The sequence below is a fragment of the Amblyomma mixtum genome, chromosome 8 (assembly GCF_055824585.1).
Source record: "Amblyomma mixtum isolate Tamu chromosome 8, ASM5582458v1, whole genome shotgun sequence".
Lineage (NCBI taxonomy): Eukaryota > Metazoa > Arthropoda > Arachnida > Ixodida > Ixodidae > Amblyomma > Amblyomma mixtum.
In genome coordinates, this window is record NC_143019.1 from 42,443,358 (window position 1) to 42,457,505 (window position 14,148).

Below are 14,148 nucleotides of genomic sequence, written 5' to 3' on the forward strand. Positions count from 1 at the left end.
GTATTTCACACAGCAAAACAAACGGCCAAAAAGAAACATGACTCAACTATAGCGCAACAGGATAGACCCAACGGAACTCCATTGTCTCTTCATGGTCTCCTATCGGTTTTTCAGGGTTCCAAATTAAATTTGCAACAGCAAAACATCCTTGCTCCTCCACTGACGTTAGAATCTATGAGGCAGTTTAGCGGTCGTTCGTCCGAAATTACTTTCTCCGCGGAAATAACTGCGGGCTGTCCACCACAGGTCTAAGGCCCTGGCTGAGTTGGTGTTGGAAACAATCAGCGTCAGCAGTTTCGACGGTTTAAACCCGATATAGCCAGCAAGGACTCCGTTTGCGAAAGGTGAACGCTGCTGCCGATTAGAAACGCCTTGTGTCTGAAGTGTATACGCTCGTAACAGCGACCTTACCCGTTTCTCAAGATGACGGCAGCTTAGGATTGACAGAAAAAAAATTCACTGCGGCGTGATATATATACATACTGTTAGGGGTAATCGAAAAACATTCATGATACCGCTCCTGAATGGCCCTCATTTACTTTTAAGACGGTCGTAAGGTCTGCTGCGTCGTATTCTTTTAGGGCCCGGGGCTTCGGAGTAAACGGCGAAAGTAATATGCTACAGCTGCGGTTCGATGTCGTCAGCGTAGTCCGTTTCCCAATTCAACTTACCGTACCCCGTCGCTTTGCGAAATACGTTAGGTTGGTTGGATTTCAGACTCTTTCAGAGATGTCCTGCAATTTTGTGGAGAGTGAGAAGCAAAAATCGGCGTGACATATCGAAGAGGCACAAAGGCGAGCGAAGGTTAGAAGCTTGGTTTTTTGAAGAAAGGAAGAAATTGAAGCCTTCAAATCGCGCGCTGTCGAGGAAAGGTTATGAAATTCGGACAGCTCCGGTTTTTCCTTGCGAAATACTTGATACACTGCCTCCCTGTAAGCATTCTCATTCTGCAACACCGATTTGCAGGAACTGCGTTTTTTTTTTTTTTGATGCCACCCGTTAAAGCTCCTGCGATAACAGCTAGCGTCTGGTGTCTGAGGCTGCCACTGCTACTCTTACTACGCGAGCAGTTGGCGGCGTTCGACCGGTTTACTCGCCGTCTAGCAGCAAGTAATCGCCGCAGTCGTTTTTTCTTGCGCCCCTCCGCTCTGTAGCTGGCCATCGCCCCGCTTGCTTTGGCTCTTCTGTAACTCCTGCGATGTCTCAACATTCCATAGTCCTATGCGCCTCAGCGATGTGAAAGCAGAGGAGTGTGCTATAAGAATGGATAGTAGTTATGTTTTTGCTTCTTTCTTTCACGCTATAGCCCAACGCAATCCACAGGAGCCACAACGGCTGTCGAAACAGGGGTATATTTCGTTTATTATTTTTTTTTCACAGAGGTAGCTATTAGTGTGACGTCTCGGCGAAACACGGCGTTTATCACAAAGGCCTTCAATCACAAAGGCCTTCAAATTGGCACGCTTCGCCAAACTGCGCATGCTCCAAAAGAGAAAAATAATAGCGGAACAGGGAGCGTGTCTGTTAGGAAAGGCGCGCTCACGCCATTTCTTTCTCGCCACCGACGCCTCTGCAACGCCGCGTTTGTTGCAAGGCGCACCAGTAGTGAAAATATTTTATTGAAACTCATCAGGAGGTTATAGTGGCGTTGGAGTTCCAACGCGGAACCCGACTGGCGTCGGCTGCTGTCCAGGCTCTTTTGATGAGTTCTTTTTTATTCACTTCGTCCGAGATGATAAGAGCTTCCTCCCACAACTCCTTCGTTGGCTGCTATTAATATTGATAGCCACTCGTTCACTTTTTACCCTAACTAAACGATCCTCCCAAACGGCATCAGCCTTTACTCATTCGTTCACCAGATATACTCAGGCTACACAAAAAAAAGTTGGTTATAAAGAATTAAAAATCAGTTACAGGCTCTCTATCAGTGAACCCTTCTGCGTCATGAGGGACGGGATGGAGTAGTAGTTTTTTTTTTCATTTTACTGGTCGGCGCCTCTTTGTTTTGAAATGGAGTAGTAGTAGTGGTTTATTATCGCGAAAAAAAAAAGCAGAAATGAAGGAAAAGATGTTGCCAGCGGCGGCGGCAATTGCTATATAATATCTTAAACGCCCGAGCTGCGGCCGGCTGAAATAAATAAAAATAAAGGGACAGGAAGAGGATAGCAAGGATAAGCACCGAGGGGAGTGATAGCGAGGAAGGTCAGGGGAGGCGTTTATATATTATTTACAATACCAACAACACGCTGTCTTAGGTACAAGCTACCGACTACATGAGGCGCCGTAGAATTAAGAGAACAAGTCCCAATAACGACATAAACATTCACTCGAGCTCGAGGGCAAGCCCGTCTATGACAGCAAAATCGGTGTTGACGATCCGAGGAGAATGCATTTGTTACTGTTTATTGATCGAGCAACTCAATCATTTATTGACCAATTCGTCCACAATAATGACTGAGTGTAAAATTCCTATGGGGCATGTACATTTCCTATGGAGAATATCTGTGCCAGAGCATTTTTTATCGCCGTAAAATGTTTTCATTAAGCCTCGCTTCTTCCGCTGAGTTTAGCATTTGTGCCTTCAGTGTCAGTAGGCCTATAGGATCATCGCACGTAAGGCGGCGCAGGCAGCACTCTCGTCGCTATTTATTTCATGGTTGGCTACAACAAGTCTACACAGCAGTCGCAGACTTGCAAAGAACGGTGTATCGACCATCCTAATGAATATTGGGAAGATGTGGTGGCCACACTTCCCTTCTATCACATTCTTCGGGCTAAAAAAAAAGGGTCACGAAAACCAGTTGGCCAGAGAGGTCGTCAGAAAAAGCGACGAATGGGCGAGCGAAAGGGGTTAAATACTACGCTGAGCTAACCCCTCGAGGATGTACGGAAGTTCCAGAGGCAAAATAAAGGTCTTTTTTTTTCCGCTCTATTGTGGGGCCAGGGGGAAAAAAACTTAAATACGTGGGTACAAAGTCGGAAGTAGTGGTAGCGGGGGCAACGGCCGGCCCGGAAGGCGTCCTTCTAGAGAACGGTTCCCTCGCCTCTCGTCTTCCGTTCGATCGCTGATCGAACTCCACAGAACCGCGCATAAATAAGCCTTATAAGGAAAAGAGATCAGGCGGAAAAAAGGAGGGGGGGGGGGGAGGAGAGGGAAGAGGTTGCGGACGCTGCGTGCACAGCTGGAGGGAGATTGCGACGATGAACGAAGCAAATGGCGTAATGGTCGTCCGGAGAGTGATCGCAGCATTTCTTCGCTCTCTTACGTTTTGCTTTGACCACTGCCTGCCTCCATCCCGTCTTCTTTACTAAGTACGCCTCAGCTGTTTATTGTCGCCTTCTGGCTCGCCTTACCACACAAGGGATTCCCTTGTTCCCCTCGAAGGCGGTACAGTTTTTCGGGAAGACGAAAGGGAAAGGGCACCAGTTCCTTGACCCGAAGTTTGGAGAGACACTTACTTTGTTCAGTCGGGCTTCTTCGGAAGTGTTTTTTTTTTGTTTTTTTTTCGTAAGAGAGCAGCTCCGCAGAGGGTCGGTATCGTAACTTCGAAGGAGTGAGTCCGGTGTTGCGCAGTCACAACAAGCGTTTACAGCGCGACAACTGAGTTGGCAAACAATAAAATGTAATACGTTTGCCGGACTGGTAGCGCGTAATCACACGTACTAAAGAAACGAAACAGACTGGACACAGCGCTATCTGTTGTCCCTGACATTTTGCGCTAACAGTGCGGCAAACTATGAACCAACTGGCCTGCAATAAATTTCTCACATGTAATGCGTGCTCGTAGACTCGCAGTGTAACAGTGATTTGTTCATAATTTTTCTCACAAAGTTCGCCAACCGGCTTCTCTGCTTGAGTCACCCCTTCAGTGAAGCAGTTATACGATTCGTCTGTAGTCTAGCCATTTGGTGTATAGAGGTAGAAGAGGTAGAAGAGCTGTGAACAGCCTGACACTTATATATAAACATTCAGCGACGACCATCAGTATAGCAGCGTAGTTTTGGATCTTCTGGCTCGCCTGGCACGGTTCTTTCATTCAAATAAAGAAAACAAAAACATTGTGCCCGTGGTATGCTCTATAAAAAGTGCGCTGTAGTTTGAAAGAAATGAAAGAGAGAGACAGAGTCACACCTCGCCACAAAATTTTGTCATTACTAGAATTGAAACTTAGCCAGCTGTACTTCATGAGAGCGGTAGTGGCATCGGATCTCACGTCCAGACGACCGTGATGTCAGCCTTGTTTTTCAAGGTAGAACACAGGTAACTCACCCGTCATTAGACATGATGCAAGTTAGAGCTGTAACGCCATTAAAGTCTCCGGCGACGAACGGTTACACCGTTGGACAGCTCAGCCTGAGGCCCATGTTTCACACCGGGCGCGGAGGCTGCATAACAATAAAGGCAAAAAGCAAAAACGACGGCGTTGTGAGGCTACTGTGCATGTTGAAGAACTGCGTTAAAGAACAACAGGTATAAAGAACCCAGGCTGTGCCTTTACCGTGTTCTTTCAAGCCCCCGGCGTTGCTCTGACACAGAAAAATACTTCACTCACCAACTGTAACGCTGCAGTTCCAGGCTACCTCTGTGCTTTGCCTTCACGTCTTGCCTTTCGTTTGTCGCAGGCACCGAGGGTTCGGGCACCGCTCCGGGCCTGTACCTCAGGGACGACCCGATTCTTGGCACCAAGCTGATGAACTACAGCGAGCTGAGAGCGCCCACGGCTGAAAAGGCCGCCTTTCTGTTGGACGCGGCCGTGGCCGCAGCGGCAATTGGCAACCAGAGTAAGACCGCCTTTCTTTCCCCTGTCTGCAATCATCGTTGTGCCCTGCGCAAACGACAGCATGTTACGCTGGGGTTCGTGCGCGTGTACGGTGAGTAGTATGTAGCTTTAAACAAAAATGGAATTATAGGGTATAATGCCTGGACAAATGTTTAGGGGAATCCCCCAAGGTGGAGTAAATTTGTAATAAGGGAGTAATTACTCATTGGCATCCACCCAAGCGCAGCCATACGGCTACAAAGGAAAGCTATACAGCTTTCTCAGAAACTTCGTAGTTAAAGAAAAATTCGTCCTGGTGCGGGGTTCGAACCCGGGACCACCGCTACACCGGAGCAGTCGCTCTACCAACTGAGCTAACCGGGACGGCAAGGTTATGGTAGGGCGAGAGCGAATTGATCAATAACTCGAAGTGGGAACAATGTTGGACAAATGTTTAGGGGAATCCCCCAAGGTGGAGTAAATTTGTAATAAGGGAGTAATTACTCATTGGCATCCACCCAAGCGCAGCCATACGGCTACAAATACGGGTTCGAACCCCGCACCAGGACGAATTTTTCTTTAACTACGAAGTTTCTGAGAAAGCTGTATAGCTTTCCTTTGTAGCCGTATGGCTGCGCTTGGGTGGATGCCAATGAGTAATTACTCCCTTATTAGGGTATAATGCCACACGTTCACTTTGTCGTTGTATATGGTGCAAATTGTAGTTTCGTAGCACTGTCGAGTCACTCTTGATACTGCGGTTTTATATAAAAATATCTGGCAGTGGTCGTTATTCTGGCTAATCAAGCTAATAAGCACCTTCTATCACCTACAGAGATTTTGCAGGCTTATTATGTTATCCAGGCCGTTAACCACGCCTTAATGGTGGCGCTTTTCAACTTAACGACACTTTAGCGGCTTTAGGCAAAGACAAAAGAAGTGGCGGGTTGCAGTAGGGGACTTTTCTTTGTTGCAGTTTTGTCTTGTGTCAGCTTTGAAGGTGGTAATCACATCGGTGAAATATCCCTCTCTCGGCGAAGGCGCGAGAAAATCACGTGATGGAAACGCCAAGGCTTCTATGGGCTTGGCGTTTCAATTACATCCCTCCCCGAGAGATGTGCTTGCGACGGGCAACAATTGTGGATGAGGCCAGCTACGCCTTCTGAGTGCAAACACTCCCTCTGTGAGGCGCGTTTACTAAAGAGCCGTGCATGTTACTATGATAAGTATGCATTAGGTGAGCGTTATACGAGGTGTTTCAGCTGGCTTGTGCCAATATTTAGAAAAACGACTAACGCTAGACGATGATTCGAGTATCACAGGCTTGAGGTCACCTTGTTAAGGTGTGTATATTTTAAACACTCATAAGCTGCTAATTAACAAAAATATTTTAACTAACTTTTACACTTAACTTTTATACTTCCTTTTTTTACAGTTAAGGTCATAAAAATAGACCAAGCTAAAGTTACACTGAAAAAAAAAAAACACTGCATTAGACATTTCTCGAGATGCTCTACAACTTTCACATTGAAATCATTCTATTAAAGTTTACGATAGACACTGTGGCTCCTTGTTCTTTATTACTGGCAACTCAGGCGCATTTTAAGATTATCGAACGTCGTCGAGGCGATTGCCTACAAACCTCACTAGGCGAAGCTTTGTGCAGTACTTTGTCATTTCTTTAACTTCGCTGAAGTTAGCTGAAACAATCTGTATAAGTCACTTTCGGGCTTCCTAGAGAAATTTATCTGCCCTACCTGTGTGCGGCCCATTTCGCTGCTTGCGTCACCCGTTCTATGAAGCGGGGATGCGATTCGTCTAGTTTAGCAATATGGCGTATAGAGGTAAGACAGCCGTGAAGCGATCAAGAGTGCAGCCTGAAAACGCATAAATGGCCACGCAGCGACCACCGCCCTTGTACCATCGTAAGTTCATTGGCACATTTGTCGCAAATAAACTCTTATCACCTTTAGTGAACATTGCGGTAAATTTTCTCCCCGTAAAACACACGTTACAACTGCAAGCACACGTCAGTGAGTAATTACTAATGTCAATATCAATGAGTAATTACTCCCTTATTACAAATCTACTCCACCTTGGGGGATTCTGCTAAACATTTGACCAAGCACACAAACAGGGCGGAAGATTTAGTATGATCAGCATAGTGCTTGCAAACCAAAATTTTGTTAAAACCACTGAGTTATGAGTAGAAAATTTAGTAGTTTTCCAGGCCTGCGACTTATAGCTACCGGTTTAAGTTCGAGGGCAAAGTTTCTGTCTCTTGAACATACAGAGAACCGGTATTGTCTCACTGCGCGCCTCCGTGCGTGGGTATGTGCTTGTATGTGTGTGTTTAACGCCAGGCATCTTTCAGGGTCCGAGCCCGACAGCCGCAACCGTCACTTCCTGTTCACACTACACGTGTACCAGTATCGGGTGGACAAGAGCGGCCGAGGAGGAGGTGAGGCCTTGTCGCCGTCTTATCCTCGGTTTTTTTCACCGCATCCTTTCCTCTCGGTCCTTCACCTGAACGCAGTGGCCGGTGGACGCAGTCGCCTTCACTTGTTCGACCTGGGTAGCTGCGAGAGAGGCACCAAGGCTGGAGGCCCTCTCAGTCTGTCGGCTCTGGGCAATGTTATCCTGGCACTCTTCAACGCACAGAAGAGGCTGCCCTTTAGGTACGTTTACATCACATCGCATGTACAGTCGTGAGCAACATGAGAGGGGACAAGCTTTTTGAATAAAATTGCGAATTTTCTGGTGATTTTTTCACTAACTTTGTAAATTACTATTGCATATTATATGCCAAGAGGAATACTAGTTAGAAAAAAATGCAAAAATTTTCCTTGTCGCACACAGTTATGCAGTAAACAATAAATGAATGCTCATACTTCCTTCCCGCTAATATGGCTCAGGACTGTATATATCTTTGTCTCTAATTCACAGCTGTACTGCAGCTGACGATGTGTCTGTCAGTGGTATAACGCGGCAATTAAGGCAATTAAATCTAGCGGCGTTGTTGACCAAATAATAAACGGACTCGCCTAATTCTTCCTCCTTTAACATGCCCCATCAACGCAGGCGGTGTTACGTCGCTTTTGTGGCATATAAACTTCCAAGCTCTAGGCAGGCCCGAGAAAACCAACGAACACAAAACCGCTTGCCGCGCCGATCAGACGTTCCTTTCGTACAATATTTCTTAGCAGATGGCACCATGATATTTTTACCATTCCTCAAATTTTTAAGAATCGACTACCGCACTGTTTCAAAAGAGCGCGAATAAACGTGTTAGCTTGTGACCGCCTTGAGCTTGTGGAGTTGATGCCGATATCGGCTTGCCCAAGTTTCCATACTTGCTAACCAGCCACATTCATGTGATCTCCTGTCACAGTACGCACGCGGTGGCTCATTCTCTCTGAGCAGCCGGCACACAGTGCCCGGCTGTTCGAGAAAAAAAATTCTCCACCTAACTCTCTTAAGTCGAACACTGCCTCAGTGTTCGACTTAAGAGCGTTATCCTCGAGAGCTTCAAGTGTTTACATCGGTGTGCTCAGCAAACGTGGGGATCAAATCCAAACATCCCTTTTAAGACACAAGCAGCGCCATCTATCTCACGGATTTTGCACTACTATTGCGATTTACAGCCACCATCGCTATATCTGTATTATTTCATCGTTATATCGGTTAATAAGTTTTATAAACGTGCACATCACAACACGACGCATCGTTTGGCACCATCCGCAACCCCCTACGACAAACGGTTCGGCCGTAATGTTCGTCTGAAGGTCCTCGGAATGCGCGGTTTTTGGGCGGAAAGGTCGTCGTTGTGAACCCAACACATGTTTTAGGCTTCATCTCAATTAATACTTTTATCCTCAGGAACATGGCAAGTCATTTGACACCACTTGGAACATTCTGCGTCATACGGACGGCCCCTAAATTTTATGCTAATGGTGGTCCGGGGTGGGCCGCAAAACTTGCATACACATAACGGATAGAAAGTACACGTATTAATTGAGGCGCTAGGCGCCCATTGTTGCTATTTGATGTAATATGGTTACTGTCTTGGTCAATTTGGCCTTCATTGCAGACAGACGCGTCCTTGACAAACGTAAGTAGTAAGATCTAGCGCTCTTAGAACAAACAGGCTCTCCAGTGTCCCGTTGCGCACGTGCACTGCCTCGCTGCCACATCAATGCATGGTATTTCCCGGGAGGGAGCGAAGCGCGCTATGAGTCCGCCAGAATCACGCGACTCGGCTAAGCGAAACCAGGGCAACAACAATCGTTTCTCGTCGCACCGGCCGGGCCATGCGCGGCCGACGAGATTCGACCACACGGCCACGCGCGGGCTAGTGTGTTACAATACGCTTATAAGTCATGCTTCAAAAGAACGCGGCCAACAGCCTAAGCCGTTCTGACCTTCCTGCCATCAATTGTTGTGTGGTGCTATCGTCGACGTTGAGTTTCTCCTTTTTCGTGGTCGGTGCTTGTACGTCAAGAGACTAATTCCTGTACAAGATTCCCTGCCTGTCTTTGTAAGCCTGCAAATCTGCCTGTGGTCACCATCACAAGACATCGCAATTTCATTCACGATTTTCTAATAGGGCATCTAAAACCAACTGGCCGGAGTCGCTGTCGTCACTGGCATAAACAAACTCTCCCTTTCTCTTCAAGAGAAATGAAACACGGCCTCGGGTGGTAGTGTTAGCTGGAGAATATAAATTAGGGAATTTGTTTGGATGACGTAACTGCGATGGGTGTGTAACAAGGCTAGCTATTTAGAGAAGAATTGGAGAGGCCTTTGTACATCCGCAGACAGTACATGGATGAAGATGCTGATAATGACCGCGGTGTCATTTCCAGCTTTAAAATTCCTCTCGCTCGCTCATATCAGGGCAGGAGCAAAAACGCTGAACTCTCCACTCCAGCACCAGGGCGGCCCGACACATCTAACAGGGCATGTTTTTCGATTCGATAGTCTCATCCTTTATAGAGCCCGTACGCATAATAGCGACCGTGTTCTGGCGATGGTTGAATGCACACCAGCTTCGTAGGCGGTTTGCGCATGCGCCTTCGCTTGAGCGGAAGTCAGTCGGCCGGAAGTGATTGCTGGGCCTAGTCGTCATCATCGAAACGAGCCCCTCCGTCCCTATTGGCCCGAGCCCCGGGCAGCCACCACAAGCTCGCCAGGTCGGCTCGTTGGCTCGCTCACGGTAATTAAATAATTAATCGCGGTTCGCTTAAAAACTGGCATTTTTTCGCTCTCTGCCACACTCTGCGCGGAAAAGCGAGCGCAGAGCGCCGCTAGAACAATGACCCCCTCCTCCTCCTCTCCTTATCCTCCTCACCCTCTTTACGGCGCCCTCTCTCCTCCAAGGCAGTGTCCGAGTTAGCCCCGACCAGTGCAAGCTCGCGCAATTAACGCGATCGTAGCGCCACCCGCGTGAGGAAATCTGCAATTAATGCGTGGCTCCAAAACGGGAAGGAAAAAGGAGCAAGGGAAGAAGCGCGCAAAGTGTTCCTGGAAGAGCTCCCGCTTGTGCCCAGCGCGGCGAAGAATATTGCGGTCGGTGACAAATAGCTTGTCCCTCACGCTTCTTGACTCTTTGTGGACCGCGAAACCTTTCAAGGCTACCGTCCTCCTTTCATTTTCCATTTATACCTTTTCTTTTTCCCCGCTTCCCTACTGCTGCGTGTATTTTTTAACTATTTCCGCTTTCACCAGCGCTTCTGGCTCTCCAGAAAAATCGTACTGGCTCCAGTGACACCTGTATTTTTTTTTGTCGTCTTTCTTCCTTCTCTCTCTCTTTCTATTCCGACGCTCTGCAGTGTCTGTTTGCCCAATTCCCTACCGACAATTTTTCACCGGGACCCGTGACAAATGAGGGCAGGAAACTGAGAGAGAGAGAAGGGATTAGGGAGAAAAGGGTAAAGGGGGAAACCAGGAAGGCATTCAAGGGAAACGTCGAACGTGGGCGCCGATGGAGAGGAGGTGTCTGCCGAGAAATGTTTTCTCGTTGCTGCTCTTGGTGAAGCACGGGGTGTCACATTTTTTTCCTAATTGCGATTCCGAGGTGTCCCGGTACGGGAGATGTCGGAAAACCGCGGTGTACGACACGCGACGCCTTCACAGCGATGTCATTAATAACACCTGCGGCTGCCGCTTTTCAAATCGCAGATCGAACAATCCGTTATATTTCTAATATAGAAGTCATTTCGCCTTCGATTCTTGCCGCTCTTTACTCCGCATTAAATCGAAGCCAGAACTTCTTACAATCGGGTGGCTGCAAAGCTTTCCATGCTCTGAAACAACGCAAGCAAAAGTGAGTAGCTGGCTTAGTACGTGGCGGAGGGCTCCATAAGCCCCGCCTGGAGCAAGTAGAAAGTGACAATGCTCACGTGGCGAAAGTGTGAGGGTTTATAACTTCTGGATGCCTGCCTCCGAAGGCGAACATGACCACTGTGCTCAAAAATTTACTATCCAGTGATTTTGATGACAGTAACGTTACGCATGGTTCACCTTTTAACAAATGAATGTGTTTACGCTTTTACACCCTTTTTTCTTAACTACTGCGCTCGTTGAAGCGGTAGGCCCTCATTATTGACTTTCAAGAAGCACTCTTTATCTATTGTTAATCCCTTTTTGTTCCCTATATCCACAGAATGATCTGGGTGATTCGAACCTTACAGCACAGCGCGCATATTATCGTTCATCTTATATTTGTCATCCTAGCTATTTACTGGCCAGCATTTTCATCATCGCTGTTCCTTCAGGCAAGCCCATACCTGCATTCTAAAGTGCCTACCTGCTGGACACTCCATTTCCGGGAGCAGTTCGTGTTTCTCCGAGCACTAACGCCTCAGCGCCTGGCCGGACATAAAGCCTCTGTGTCTTCAGGCGCGCGTCCCTTCTGCCGTAATCACACCACGTGACAGCCCAAGTGCTGCGCACTATTCTTTACTCGGTCTCGTTGAAAACGCACAGCGCTGCGGCAACCAGCATCCTGGTCAGCTAGACAGAGGAGCAAGCTTAAAAAACCGTTTAAAAAGCGTCTCGAGATTGGCCGGTGCCTTCATTATTGCGCTGCCGACCGCCGGGCACCCAAGGACTACAGTGGCGTACGAAGTTATTCCCCAGTACTGCATCCAGAAGCGCTTAAACAGGGATGTACGGTTGTTAACAAAGCGAAACGCTTGCGGTGTTCCTGGCGTCAAGTGGAATTCTCCACGCGAAAACTATTCGGCGAACAGAGTGTCCGCTAGAGGCGCTGCGTCACCACAGGCGCGCATGTTTTCCTTCGGTAGGCTCTTCACACCTCTCTCTCTGGCCACGAGAGGCAGGCGTGTCGGGCGTTACTGCGGCGCAGCGCAACCCTAACCTACCGCTCGCCAAATTCAATTTACGCCGTTGTCTCTGTCTCAAGCGGGCGGCTCCTTGAAAACGTTGAAAGCTTTTCCGGGCGTCCTCCTCTGGCCGCCGCCCACTGGGAAAACTGCCCATCTCGAGAAGAACTTGGCGCCGGTATTCTCAGAATGGTCTAGGCGCTCGACTTCGTGGCACACGAAACTTTACTCCTCAAGTCCATCTCGTATGCGTACATCTCCGGGGTGAGTGGTTGTCCACGCGTTAGGCGTGCATTTACCATTGTTCTATCCATTGTTCTATCCATTTTCAAGCAGTCTGCCTTAGGCACTGGGTTATGGTTGTGAATTTCAATCTATACTTTCAAGGTTTAAGTGTCGGCCGTGCTTGTGTATGTGGTTGGGGTGATGGTAGTTTGTTGTTAGACGAGTACGATTTCTTGTTGGGCACTATGTGACTGTCAGTGCCTTTAGTAAGTTTCCTTTCCTTAGCTCTCACTGACTTACTTTCGAATACCACACTGGAACATTACTGGTGGCAGTAATATTGGAGTTTGTAGGTTATAGAGCTCCGTTATCATCTTCAATAATGCGCTTACACATACTACAAAAGAAAGTAAAAGCCGCACAGCGAGTCATTTGGATGCTCCCCTCTTCTCATCGCTTTTCTTAGGCTTTCCCCAGACAATATTTTGCTCGATGCATCCCGTGCTTCAAAGGACGACCAACCCATATTCCCTGTACAGCTTCATTTGTTCCCTTTTTATGAGCACCTATAGAGCTAGTCTCCTCATTGCCGTCTCGTAAATCTCAAGCCTTTGTAGGGCTTCTGATTTCAAGTACACTGACGCGTTTGCAAGTCAGCGCTCGAACCATCACACCTTTGCACAGTCCTCGTATTACTTCATATGTATTGTATCCCCTAGTGCCCTATGATTCATTATGGCTGTGTTCCTCTCTCCTTTCATCTTCAGATGGTGTTCATGAGCCTTTAGATATTCATTGCTTTCTTTGATACAAAACCTTAGCTATCTTTAGCTCTCAACGCGTTGAGCTTTGCGTCAATATATTGAGACCGTCTTCGCAAACCGCCTTCGCAATATACAGGATGTGGCCCAAAACTGCATACTATTTGAGCTCCTATCAAGTAAGCCTTGATCTCAGGGCGTAAGCCGTTTCTTCCTGGATTCTTTCTCTATCGATATTCGTTGAGCAGTCGCAAAGAAAGGGGCAACTGTAGGAAAGTCGTCAGAACGACAATGTATCTGCTTTCCTTTTACTTCGCTCCGACGCCTCCCTGACCGCGCTGCCCGCGAGAGCTGGAGGCGGGCCGTCCATCACTGACGAAGAGCTGCCGGGGCCGGCTGTCGACCGGGTCTGTCCAACGTGGTGCGACGCGAGCGAGCGAGAGGGGGCGAAGCCCATCTAATCCTCGTTGGAGACGACGTTTCGGCGAGCACGATCGTTCTCTCCCCTTCGCATCGACCAGCTTCCCTCGGGACTGACTGGCCAAAAGCACGGCTGGTTGAACTCTCGCTCTGTCACTCATGACGCGTCCCGATGTCTTCGTCGCACAACTGCATTTCTAGCGCCAAATTTGTACGCTTAGCGGCGCTTTGTGTGCGTTTCTTTTGTTTGTTTGTTTTTTGCTTTTTTTTGCTCTGGGACCTGTAGTGACGTTGAAAGAATGATTATAAAAGAAAGAGGAAGCAGCGAAAGGCTGCATAATCTGCGCTTACGAACGTTTTCCGCTTTATTAAACTAAATGTGGTTCTGGATTCAGAGAATAGCCTCAATTCCTAGTTTCGCGAAGTACGGCATCTACTTCTACACTACGGGAGTCCATATTTTCGTGGAGAGAACATACAGTCAACGAAAAACGTGTTGAGGACGGTTTCGCAGAAGTGATGTACTCAGTATACGGCAGCCAAATAAAATAAATGCGAAGAAAAAACCCACAGATACAATTGGTAAACGTACGGTGCAGCTCCGCAGAAATGCCCTTCTCTCGATGCGCTTGCGAT

At 47.8% G+C, this 14,148-nt stretch overlaps 1 protein-coding gene across 1 annotated transcript in view; it reads left to right on the forward strand.

Annotated features, from left to right (window-relative positions):
• The window catches only part of LOC149332249 (uncharacterized), a 397,168-nt gene that overhangs the window by 366,408 nt on the left and 16,612 nt on the right, over positions 1-14,148 (forward strand). The window contains exons 12-14 of the mRNA XM_089555722.1: positions 4,624-4,782; positions 7,135-7,221; positions 7,297-7,438. Coding sequence (XP_089411848.1) covers positions 4,624-4,782; positions 7,135-7,221; positions 7,297-7,438 — 388 coding nt within the window. The remainder of the gene's footprint in view (positions 1-4,623; positions 4,783-7,134; positions 7,222-7,296; positions 7,439-14,148) is intronic.